Source organism: Panicum virgatum, chromosome 1K, assembly GCF_016808335.1.
Source record: "Panicum virgatum strain AP13 chromosome 1K, P.virgatum_v5, whole genome shotgun sequence".
In the NCBI taxonomy this organism is placed as follows: domain Eukaryota; kingdom Viridiplantae; phylum Streptophyta; class Magnoliopsida; order Poales; family Poaceae; genus Panicum; species Panicum virgatum.
Genome location: NC_053136.1, coordinates 43,828,052 through 43,839,870, shown reverse-complemented (window position 1 = coordinate 43,839,870; position 11,819 = coordinate 43,828,052). Strand labels below are relative to the sequence as shown.

General features: G+C 52.2%; 2 protein-coding genes across 2 annotated transcripts; both read right to left on the bottom strand.

The window, feature by feature from the left end:
* Positions 1-44: 44 nt before the first annotated feature.
* LOC120710997 (monothiol glutaredoxin-S6-like) lies at positions 45-2,965 on the bottom strand. Its single transcript, XM_039996426.1, has 4 exons — positions 2,636-2,965; positions 702-775; positions 506-604; positions 45-389 (listed from the first exon to the last, which is right to left on the bottom strand). Exons 1-4 carry the CDS (start codon positions 2,770-2,772, stop codon positions 325-327), a joined length of 375 nt encoding a protein of 124 aa, XP_039852360.1. The 5' UTR covers positions 2,773-2,965; the 3' UTR covers positions 45-324.
* Positions 2,966-5,037: 2,072 nt separating this feature from the next.
* LOC120710955 (B-box zinc finger protein 20-like) lies at positions 5,038-7,216 on the bottom strand. The gene is made up of 3 exons (XM_039996422.1): positions 6,539-7,216; positions 6,041-6,406; positions 5,038-5,580 (listed from the first exon to the last, which is right to left on the bottom strand). The coding sequence occupies exons 1-3, from the start codon at positions 6,743-6,745 to the stop codon at positions 5,359-5,361; spliced, it is 795 nt and encodes a 264-aa protein (XP_039852356.1). The 5' UTR covers positions 6,746-7,216; the 3' UTR covers positions 5,038-5,358.
* Between the last annotated feature and the right edge of the window lie 4,603 nt (positions 7,217-11,819).

Genomic DNA, 11,819 nt, shown 5'->3' with positions numbered 1-11,819 from the left:
CCGGAAGTTTAGGAATTTTCTAGTGCTACTTCAAATTTCCATAATGAAGGTAAACCAACCAAATTCCATTCATAGAAAAAAGAAGGGGAAGTAGAAAAGATTGTACAATGTATATGTAATTGAGCAGATCACACATATCAAGTACATACAGATTGTTGTCACAACACTACCATACCGCCAAAAAAACATTTGACATATTATATGAGCTACAACATTCTGTGCGGTCCTATACAGAGAAGAAAACCCCTCAAGTACATATACCTCCCGTACATAAATGTGAGTCACTAACGTGTTCTTGACAGTGCGAGCCTGTCGGGAGACCAATCACTGTGACTGACTCTTACCAAGGAGTTTCTCAAGCTGTCCATTTGAAAGAGCATTTACTGTATCTGCAATTATATATGAAAAATGTTGATTGTTGATATCGACCAAGGTAGTTGTATGCTCACATGTAAAAGACAGTGCAGCTAGAAGGTTTAAGGGTGCCCAAGGTTCAAACACTAACCATCTGAGCCACCAACATGCTGGCCATTCACAAACACCTGTGGCACAGTATGGCGCCCAACTAGGTCCAGGAGAACACTTTGAATGTCACGCCCATCCTCTGAACGGTATGTGTATATTAGGTTTGTAATTCTTGCAGACAAATTCCTGTAAGTATGTGATTTGATCAAAATTGCATATGAATCAAAGATAATTACCTCGGAGATCTAGTTCAACAATATATGGATCTTCCTTGAGATCTTGAAATATGCGCTTAGCACGGATAGAGTACCTACGAGAACGAAAGTAAAGAGAGATTTAGTAAAAAAAAGTGAGCTATTAGTACTTAATATTGCAAAAGTAACCAGGCCATAAAAAGAAGTGGTGTGTTTTCTTTTCGAACATTTTATTCATGTACAAGGACAGGACTTCACTTTATCCAGCAACAATATCATCACATCAACTGATAGCCTTACTTGACCTTGAAGCATTAGAGTAATAGCCTAGTCTATGCTTCTAGAGAGAAGTAACCAAAGTGCCAAAGACGAATATCCATACCCAAGCAAGGAACAAGATAGGGGAAACTGATAAAGCAACAACAGCCACGATGGTTTTTCATGCTGACACACTACATTTGAGGAATGGGATGAAAGAATAATCAGTATCTTGTCCATAAGCAGAAAGGGCACAGTAGAAATCATGCCACCATTGGAGAGAAGGATGGATAAGCTAAAAAGGCAATTAAACAGACAAAGACCATAAAGGTACAACAAAGAACAATACCCCCTTCTCCATGAATCGCAGGTGAGAATTGTGTAGACAGGGAAGGAAGGGTAGAAAAAGTGAGGATTCTGACTGATCTCTGATTCAGCAGGGACAGGAGTTAGTTTCGAGAGGTACTTCAGTTGGGTTAGGATTCTCACAAAAAAAAAAGTACTCCCTCCGTCCCAAAATACTATTCATCCTGAGATTCAAAATTTGTCCCAAAAAACAAGTCACCCTACTCTATTTAGAAAGTGCATGTGCATGCAAGAATCAATTAGTGCCAAATATGGATATTATATAGATACAAACATGGTCATTTTACCTTCTTGTTAATTTGTCTTAGAATTTCTAGGATGACTTATTTTATGGGACGGAGGGAGCAAGTGTTTGGAATTATAACTACAAGGTACCCTAGCTCAATATACACAATCAGCATGTAGCAAGCATATTTACCTAAAATCAAAAGTTGCACTCTCTGTATTTACCTTTCGTGTTCTGACAAGTAAATTACAAAGAAATAAACTGAACACCTAAACATGAAAATAGCATATGAAAATTACCATGTAGATTAGGGTGTATAGTGCCGCCTGAAATTCTGATTACAATTGGAATTCAGGCTCATCCATATTCTTTGTCATGAAAACTAAGATGGAAACAACCAATGGTAAAATCACTTCACCACGTTACAACATACTACATGTCTGGGTACAAACATACAGCAAGTCAGTTCAATCTGCCTGCTAGTAACAGACCAACTGGCTGCTGGTCCTGGTCGGCTAAAGACGGTTGAGATTGTTGAGCCTGTGAACACAACAGTTCGCCCACATGGTACAATAGTACACTGCATAATTCACATAGCAGCCGATTCATAAACAGTATGATCTGAACCTATAGGCTATAGACTGTATTTTACTTGTAATAGAGTGCAGACCAGCATCTTGGGCCATAAACTAGAGCCGTATAATCTGCAGAATGAAGCAAGTCCCTTGGTGACAGTACAGATTCACTGAACGTAACCCCAAGTTCCACCAAACATGAAACAGGTTCTGGCTTCCATTTTTCACGTATAGGAGCTTAACTGCAGCATTTGCACCCATTCCGCCACACCATGACACCAATGAACAAACCCTAACCAATATCGGCTTCCTGCGGCTCAATTGAAAGGGGGGAACGTCCAATTCCCCACCCCCAATCACCCGTCAAATCGACCCAATTCACGATACACCAAAGCCTTGGCCAAGCAGAGCAGCAACAGCGGCTAGACCCGAAACTTCCTGGGATCTGAACTCTGCGCATGGTGACGCTCTGCTGCCCGTGCGCACCAAACCCTCACCCGAAGCTAAAGAGAGCGGCATGAAGTCGTTGGTGTCTGCGAGGGAGGACTTACGGGCAGTAGGTTTTCGAGAAGATGGTGATGCGGTTGGAGTAGATGGCGTTCTGCACGAAGGCCGACGGCGACCGCGTCGCCGCCGCGAACCCCGCCGCGGCGAGGAGGATGAAGGACGCCAATCTGGCCAGAGCCATCCCCGCTTCGACTTGGGAGCTCGCGGCGCGCGCAGACGTGGGCGGGAGGCGGCCGGGCAGGAGCTCGCTGCCTGCGTGTAGGCAGTCGACGGGACGGGCGGCCGGCGCGCGCGGAGGTGGGCACGGAGGGGGTTTGCGCCGAACGCGGAGGGCGGCGGAGGAAAGACGAGGAAGGAAATCTCCGTCCCACCTGTCTGCGCCCCTCACCTGGTATCTCATATTCCAAATTAAAGTTTCCATAGTTTGATATATTCTCAACTAAATAAGAAAAAAAAGAGAGATATCATGAATATTTAATATTTTCTGTGTTTTATATAATTAGAAGAAATTATTTGCTAAATATTTTCCAATCAGATAAACCAAAGCCATAAAAGAGGCCTGTTTGGGAGCACTTCAGCTCAAAAAAATAGCTTCGGAGTAGCAACTCCACGTTCTTACAGCTCCACTCCACTAGCTCTACAAAAATATGGAGCTATTGTGCATGTTTGACTTATTACAGTGCTCCAACTCCAGAAATCAGCTAACTTGATGTGAATAATCTATTTTAACCCTTGTGAATGGGCCCACATGTCACTGTCTTTGCTCCCCTCCTCTTCCTCTCTCTACTATAGTGTCGCTGCTAGTGGTTCCATGCCGACATCGTCCTATGTACGGCGAGAAATGGTAGCGGCGGCGCTCCGTCCGGCGATCCTCCGCCTCTCTCCCTCCTGGCGTTCCCTCTCGCCACCACGGCGTCCCACTCCCACGCCCTGGCGCGGTAGCTCGCACGGAGGCATACCGCCGTCGGAGGCCACAGCGCGGCCCTGCAAGGGGCAGGGCAGCGCGGACCAGCGCCGCCGCAGGGGGCGTGGCGCGCGCAGAGCCGCGGGAGGGGGGCGGACCAGCGGCGCAGGGGATGTGGTGGCGTGCCGCCGCCGGAGGCCACGGCGCGGCCCTGCAAGGGGCAGGGGCAGCACGGACCAGCGCCGCCGTGGGGGTGCAGTGCTGCGGGGGGCCGGCGGAGCAAACCACCGGCGCAGGGGTTGTGGCGGCGCACCACCGCCGGAGGCCACGGCGCGGCCCTGCAAGGGGCTGTGCCGGCGCGGACCAGCGCCGCCGCAGGAGTCGTGGCGTGCGCAGTGCCGCGGGGGGCCGAGCGGCACGCAGACCTGTAGGGCAGGGCGGCGCGGTGGCGTGGGTGACGTAAGGAAGAAGATGAGATTGGGGATGAGAGCCAGGAAAAATAGAAACAAAAGGTAAGTTGTGTAACCAGTGGCAATGATGGATAAATAACCCCTAACTCTACGAGGAGGTGTGAAACTGATATTTTTGGAGCATCTTTTGAGGAGCTCCAAGAAAAATGTGGAGTTAGGTCCCAACTCTTCGGAGTTAGAGTTGTTGTAGCTAAACGCGTTTAGAACAACATTAGTAGAGTTGGAGGAGTTCATGAAGTGCCGCTCTGCCAAACACGCCATTCGGATCCAACTGGCTCTTGGACAGATCCATCGAACGTGCACGGCTCCGGTCGGCCTTTCCTCTCTAATATTTAATTTTATCAGGGGAAGACCGGAAGAGGCCACCCCGCTTTTTCTTTTCTTTTTTATTTATTTTAGCGAAATTGTGCAATATTCGGTTTCCCAACCTAAATCAGTTTTGGCCTGTTGGGCTTTTGCGTTTCGGCTAAATCAGCTCGTGGCCCATAAGATGTACCATAAACTCTCAACTTTTTTTGAAATTTTGATTTGACAATGAAATCCAACTTAGAATTTTCAAAAAGGAGGGCAAATTATCTAATATGAGTACTGCTTTGCCAGTGTTGTGAAGAAACCTAATGCTCTGCTTGGACGGAATGTTCCTCAGGAAGTAATTTACTGGACGGTTTTATGTGTTTCTAATTTAGGGGAAACCTAAATATACCCTATGATATGCACTTTTATATTTACTTATTAGATAATTGGATTCACTTCTTTTATTCAACCTGATTTCATTTTTTCTGTGAAATACCAAAGGTGTGCACGGTACTTGACATTTTCAGACCTTGTACATGATGTCCGCGGTGTGAACATATCGTCCCTAATTTCTAGGACGTGCCAGTGACCGTACTCTTGTTCTGACTAGGTCGCGGCACCGAACGCCCCCCCCCCCCCCCCCCCCCCCCCCCCGGAATTCAACGGCACGTTGAGGAACCCCAGAGATCGCGGCTTCCACACGTGCTCCTTCGAGCCCTGCGCGGAGGGATCGGAGAAAGAGAACGACTCAAGCACTGTTGCTGCAGATCGAGGAGAATGTGGACAGCGACAGGCTCCGATTGAAGTCGCACCGAGCAAAAAACAGGAGAGATACAGAGGTGCAGGAGGAGGCTTCCCTCCCTCCAGCACCCCGTCAAAAAGGCACGAACGCTCACAGGCATCCTCATCCGATCGAGGACGCCCGGAAGAGCGTAAAAAAAAGTTGTGGCGGTAAATGAGCCCGGAAACAACTTCAGTTACAGTTAAAACTGGGAGTAGAGTACGCTAGTGCACCAGCCGGTGCTTAATACGGGCGGCACGGCGACGGCGACGGCGACGGCGAGTCGGCCGCCGCGGGTCCTCCGCCGGTTCGATGGGATCACCAGTAAGAGTACGCCGCCGGGGACGCGGCGGTTCTGGCGCGCTTGCTGCCGGCCACGGCCAGCTCCGGGCCGCCGTACATCATCTGCGGCACCCACCGCTCCCGGCTTGCCCGCGCGCCGCCGCCGCCGGCCGCGCTGTCGCCGAAGAGCTGCTCCTGCGCCATCCAGGCCGCGTAGCCGCCGTCCGGCACGCCTTCGATCCGCGTAGCTGCTCCTCCCTGCTCGATCAGAACAGAAACCGGGTTAATTAATCAGAGTCCAGTAGCCGTCAAAACTGCCAGTCAATCTACTAATAATATACTCTTATTGTAGCATGAGCCATGAGGGCGCCGTGGCTAAACCGGGCCCGCGAGATAAAATAGAGTTCGCTCCTGGAGACATTGTGCTCACGCACACCCTGGACCAGCGAGGGTTTGCGAGCGTAACTCCAAACCGTACAGCGTGCCCATAATGGGTGGGGGGGGGGGGGGCACTGGTTGGATTGGGAGCGATGGCACTAATGCCGATGGCGACGTGATCGGGGGGCTTTCGGCGGCGGTGCTCGCTGCTACTGCTAGCTCAGGAACGTGTCGAGCTTCGTCAGGAATGGCGGTACGACTAGCCGCTGCTATAGGTTGCTACTCGTCGTCACGGCAACGGGCAGCGGGGGATCGGAGGATTCGGAGCAGCGGCGCCAACCTGATAGGAGGCGTCCGCGGAGACGGCGATGTTGGCGGCGGCGGCCTCGTCCACCAGGAAGTCCTCGACGTGCCAGCCGGGGAGCGTCTTGGTGAGGTACTCGGAGATGCTGCTGCTGTCGCTGCCGTGGCTGGTGGCGGGCGCGGGCGGCGGGGCCGCGCCGCAGCAGAAGCTGGCGCTGCTGTTCTCGTCCTCCGACGGCGGCGGCGGGGACGGGCAGGCGGCCGGCTCGGCGGAGAGGCGCACGCCGGTGAGCAGGAACCGGGTGTGGCGCATGGTCAGCTCGCTGGCTGTGTGCACCGACACGTCGCAGTCCCGGCACAGGATCGCCCGGTCCTCCTTGCAGAACAGGAGGCCCCTCTTCTCCTGCAAGCAACGAGATCACAAACATGGAGCGCAATCCGATCAGAACAACACGCATCGAGCCTGGGCAGTCGTCGCGATTGGAGCAGCGATCGGATGATTATGATGCGCGCGCGCATGGGCACGGGGCCGAACCTGGCAGATGTCGCAGAGCGGCGGCGGCGGCTGCCCCGACGACGAGGACGGCGGCGCCGGGCTGAGCAGCGAGAAGCGGCGGTGCTTGCCGGCGAGCTTGTTGGCGCGGTGCACGCGGCGGTCGCACGCGGCGCACAGCGCGGCCTCGTCGGCGCAGCAGAACACCGACGCCGCCTCCGCCGCGCACACGTCGCACTGCACCTTCATCCTCAGCTCGCTCGTCCTCCCCCGCCGCAGCTGCCGACGGCGATCGCTCTCTATCTCCACGGGAGCCGCGGCGCGCGGGTGGTCAGCTCCCCTCCGAGCTCTCGCTCCCGCTCCGGTGGTCAATGGTGTTGCGGAGGAAAAAGCCCGGGCTTGGCGTGGAAAGGTATGTGGGGGCGGTGAGCTCTTATACCCCCCGCGGCGAGATCGCACGGGGCGATTTGCGCGCTAACCCCCAGCGATTTGGTGGGTGCTGCTGCTTGCTAAGCGAGGTTGGGGGGTGGCCGCCCGGCATTGGAATAAAGGTCGCGACTCGCGAGGTCAAGGGCCGCCCCGGCCGGGAGATCCGGAGATGAGAGGAGATCAGAGGCCGTCGGCGACCGTGCCGACCTGACGCGGTAGGCGCCGCGTCCCCCTCGCAGCTCGGCGCACACCGTTCATGTCCTCCCCCTCCCTGTGCCATCCGCCCAGGCCGTTTGCGTGTGCCGGGCTTGGCTCTCGCGACGGTTTTCTGGCGGTACGGGCGCGGACTTTTTTTTGTTGTAAAACCGTCGTGTGGTAGCCGGAAACGAAAGGAACGTCGTCGTCGTCGTCTCTGTGCCGGTAGCGTCACGCCTGCCTGCTTCTGTGACGGCTCGGCTGCTGACCACCACCGGAGCTAAGGTAGCCGCCGATGTGGTGGGCTGGTGGCTGTATCACAACGATATGCTCGTGTGTACGGGTGCCACAGTAGTAAGTAGCACTAAACTAATTATCAAAAAAAAAAGTAGCACTAGACTACTAGTATAGCATCATCATGGAAGTCAGAATCTAGGTGATCCGCAATAGGGCTTTGGCATTATGGCTGGTCAAAGCAAGTACTGCGAATTGACTTTTCTGATTAACAGTACTAAATCGGTTAACGTGATTGTTTGCTTATTGGGTAACAGTTTTTTTTTCATTTGGGGATTGTTTTGCAGTGACTTCTTTTTGAGCGCTTCGATAAAGAACTAACTCTACCACTCTTTCTTCACTCGTCGCTGTACCAGCCCTAGGAAACAACTTAAACCCACAAACGTCGTGTTGCATTCAGCATTCGACGTCACTGCAACGTAGGAGTGCGCATTGCCTGCTAGTACTACCACGCCACCATCACTACACTGCCATTGCACCGCTCTCTCTTTAAAACTAAAACTAGCAGGTAGCCCGCGCAAAATAGTACGAGTACCTAGTTTTTTTTTTGTTTATTCTCACATCTTCAATTTTAAAACATCACATCATCAGGTGTGATGTAAACGAATCGAACACGGTCAAATACCTACCGATAAGAATACAAATAGTTATTTTATCGAATAAGAATATAGATATCAAAACACGAAAAATGTGTGCCTTCATGAACTATTTTATCGCGTCCCATGCATCAGAGCTCCAAATAATCCATGACATAGTACTACACTTCTGAGTATAGACGGCCGGGAGATACACCACCACAACAATCCACATATATACGCCAAAGAAAAAGCGCTATTGATAAATCATTTTCTTTTCCCCGAAAAGCGCAGCTACTAACATGGCCCAGCGACCTTTACATTAAGATATTATCCTTTTCGCAATCCTTCATGGCTTCATCGGTTTTGTAAAGGGCGGCACTAGAATTTTCTATCATCATCTATAAAAGTGGCTAACGTTCTGGATCCATCGACAAATTCGCTCGCACTTTGCAGATTTATGCTTATCCTCTTTTTTTTTCCTCATTATTCCTCTGAGAAGGAACTCATGCTGGATCGGGGGCGTGATGGGCACGAAATGGGTAGGTCATGGGGTTCTTTGGCCAGGGCATGGCGGCATGGGCGGCGCTACGAGCCCGGATCGTAAAGGCAGCCTTCCTACAACTTGTTGGCGAGGCGACCCCCCCCCCCCCCCCCCCCCTCTTATCCCTGTCGCTCTCCCTCCCACTTGCGCTCTCGCAAATGCTGCTGTCTCGATGAGCTATCGCCGGAAGCTCACACAGCTCCTCCAGCCTCCAGGAGCAAGCGCCCACCAATGCCAGGAGAGGCAGCTGGTGGTAAGTTACGTGCTGCCGCAAAAGGTAGCGGTATGGACAAGGAAATTCTTGGATTCTTTGGGTGCAAATGGATATAGGTTGCACCGGAGATGCTAGGCGACACATGGCCGTTTTTTTATCCGCTAGCAGCGGCCAGATCCTGTGTGGAGGAACAAGTAGCAAGCGGGGGAGTCATGTTTGCAATGCGCCAATGCCCACCAGTCCGCCCTCGGTTCCCTGCGCCCTTTTCAGTTTTGACCGCCTCGGTTCGTGTTCGTCCGGTCCGGAGCAGCTTTGCAGACCGAGGGCGAGGGCGTCCGTCCGGTTCCACGCAACGCTCGCTTCCTGCCGTGGTGGTCAGGTTCACGAGTAAACGCGCGAATGCTTTCGAACGAAAAAAAAAGGCATGGTGTGCGCAAGCAAGCCGTCGTAAGCAAAACAACAGCGACGTGCTTGGAACTCTTGTTGGAAAGTTGATTTTTTGTCATCGATCGAAGGAAGGAAAGGTCGCCGCCGCTATGCTTGAGCTGATCGCCTGCGCATCCCCATTCAGGACGTGCAGCCGATTTGGGATCCGGACGCCGGTTATTTGGCCCCCCAAATGGCCACTGGCCTGCCTAAACTATGAGAGCTTTCGCCAACCACGCAAGGCAGCAGGGTCGCAGTGCAAAGGGGATTCCATTCCACACCCACCCGAATCGCGGCCGGGGATTTGCGTGCGCGCGGGATCGAGGCACGGGACGACGGGATAGGAGGAAAAGGTGGACCCAAAAAGGCCGGTTTTGGCGGCATCCGCGCACCGCGTTTGCCGGCATGGGCGCCGCCGCAGCTGGCATCGAGCACGAGGAAGCAGGGCCGCGGCCTCGCGCGCACGCGGTGGCGCTGGCAGCGCGTGGGCACATCTCGCGTCGCATCAGGGCTCGGAGGCACCACGGCACCAGCAGGGGGGGCGCTCTCGGCAATCGCGTGTCGCGCCCACTTGCGCGTGACGTGCGCCCCAGCTCGGCTCGGCTCCGACGGCCGCGGCCCCTCTCTGCTTGCGCGTGTGGTATTAGTAATACCGTATTACTACGAGGACTAGGACCAGTACTACCTGCTCACATTTAGGTCGATGCGCGACGTTAGGAACAAGATTAGCACTGTAGGTGCGATGCCATTAGTGGATCAGAGGACGGACTTGACCCCGATCGACGACGCCCGCGTTGGGGCCGGAGCCTTCTTCTACCTCGTACTTACTGTAGCAGCCCAAACAAGGGCTCAGCGTATCTGCACAGCAGCGTGCATCGCCTGACTCCGCTGTGCTGTGTTGTTCTCCTCCTCTCTAGTACGACTAGTACGTTGGAGACAGAACAGAAGCACTCTACGATTGCTAGAGAGGCCGCACTTGTTGCATAGTATGAGAGTACTTGCACGAATTCCCACGTTTTTCAAAAGAGAAAAAAGAAACTGCGGGTCATGCAAGTACTGGTGTCCTCGTCTTTGGAAATGTCATGGCCACCGCCCACCGCCTCGTGGCAAAAAAAAAAAAAAATCATGCAAGTACTGGCCGTGACGCATTTCCTCCGGTACCTCCCTGTCCATTTCGATCCTCATTGTAGAACTCCATTCTATTTCTATTTTTCTGCGGCCGTGGTTTCATGTTTGAGCTAGCGTTGGAATGCTGCTGCCAATTGCCATCCACGAACAAGCCTTTCAAGGCTTACACACTAGCACTAGTTTCTTCAAGCGTACAGCTGGGAAATGATGCGTAGTACTACTATGTGTCTCCTTTTTCTTCGGGTGGGAGGAAAACGACCGCAAATGATTCCGAGAAACTTGGGGAGACTAAATGCTGCTCTCGCTTGAGGCCTCCTCCAACGGCCGGCGACGCTGCCAGCTAATTCAGTTTTTGAATTGATGAAAAGTGCATAATGCCTCTTGCTAGCGCCACGGTTCTCGCCAGGTGAGAGCCCTCTCCTCCTCACACTCACGCGGCCCGAGGTGCTGCTGCTACTGTCCCACCCAGCGAAGTCGACTGTGCTGGCTGCAACCGATGGATGAGGCCTGAGAACGCAACAATTCTCCTAGCTCGATCGGGAAAAGTAGTTTTACCCACCTTTATTCTTCTTTCGGATCGAAATGGTCAAGTCCGAATAATATGATCACAACTTCGTTTTAGTATTTACAAGCACAGCCAGACTGTTGATTTTTGTTGATTTATCAACCATGCTCGCTTCGCATAAGAAGGCAAAAGATATTTAATTTCGACGGGACGACGTGGCACTTAGTTTAGGATTATCACACATGTGTATCATGGATGCTTTGCGTTCATCCACGAGCAACTTGCCTGGGCAGCGACGAACAGTGCCGTCCCCTTCCGGATGTGACGCCCAAGCCCGTCCGTAACTGTTCATGGAATCGCTCTCCGGACGATAGGTACCCGAAGAACACAGCCGGCCACACACGGCGCGCCGGGTATGAACAGCATTGAAAGGCGAAAGCCACCGATCGATCAGGTCAAAGCCCAAGCTTATTATTAGGCCTCTAAATTAGTGCATTAGGCTTGCTCCAATGGAGCCCCGTAAAGCGCCCCCCACCCCACGTAGGGGGAGCTTTGGGGGGAAATCCGATCCATTCCCCCAAAAGCTCCCCCTGTATATGGGGTGAGTTGAAACTCGCCCCACATATGGAGTGAGTTCCAACTCTCCCTATATCTCTAATCACACCGTTTCTTTGCGATATTAATCATGTTTGAGCCCCATAACATGATGATAATACGTATTATGACAGTACAAATACTGTATGATTTTTTTAAATTTAAAAACGTTAAATAAATAGCTAGTTAATGAGTGATAGTATATAGGGGAATAGATATGGGGGGAATGGTTGGAGAGGAGTTATAGGGGGAGGAATCTTTTGAAGGGAAGTAGTAAAATATAGTAAATAGTAGGGGGGAGTTGGATGAGGGAATGATTAGAGATAGCCTTATATATAATATCGTTCGTTGCTTTTTCCTGTGCGCTTTTCTGCCCCAGGGCATGGGCTGGCGCTGCACTTTATCATTATCAATTGGGT

Excerpts from the sequence above, each read along its gene's own strand:
- LOC120710997 (XM_039996426.1), bottom strand. The coding sequence starts at position 2,772 with ATGGCTCTGGCCAGATTGGCGTCCTTCATCCTCCTCGCCGCGGCGGGG. Across the intron at positions 776-2,635 it reads TTCTCGAAAACCTACTGCCC|GTACTCTATCCGTGCTAAGC; the intron begins GTAAGTCCTCCC and ends TCGTTCTCGTAG. Across the intron at positions 605-701 it reads TGTTGAACTAGATCTCCGAG|AGGATGGGCGTGACATTCAA; the intron begins GTAATTATCTTT and ends CATACCGTTCAG.
- LOC120710955 (XM_039996422.1), bottom strand. The coding sequence starts at position 6,745 with ATGAAGGTGCAGTGCGACGTGTGCGCGGCGGAGGCGGCGTCGGTGTTC. Across the intron at positions 6,407-6,538 it reads CGCTCTGCGACATCTGCCAG|GAGAAGAGGGGCCTCCTGTT; the intron begins GTTCGGCCCCGT and ends CGTTGCTTGCAG. Across the intron at positions 5,581-6,040 it reads CCGCGGACGCCTCCTATCAG|GGAGGAGCAGCTACGCGGAT; the intron begins GTTGGCGCCGCT and ends CTGATCGAGCAG.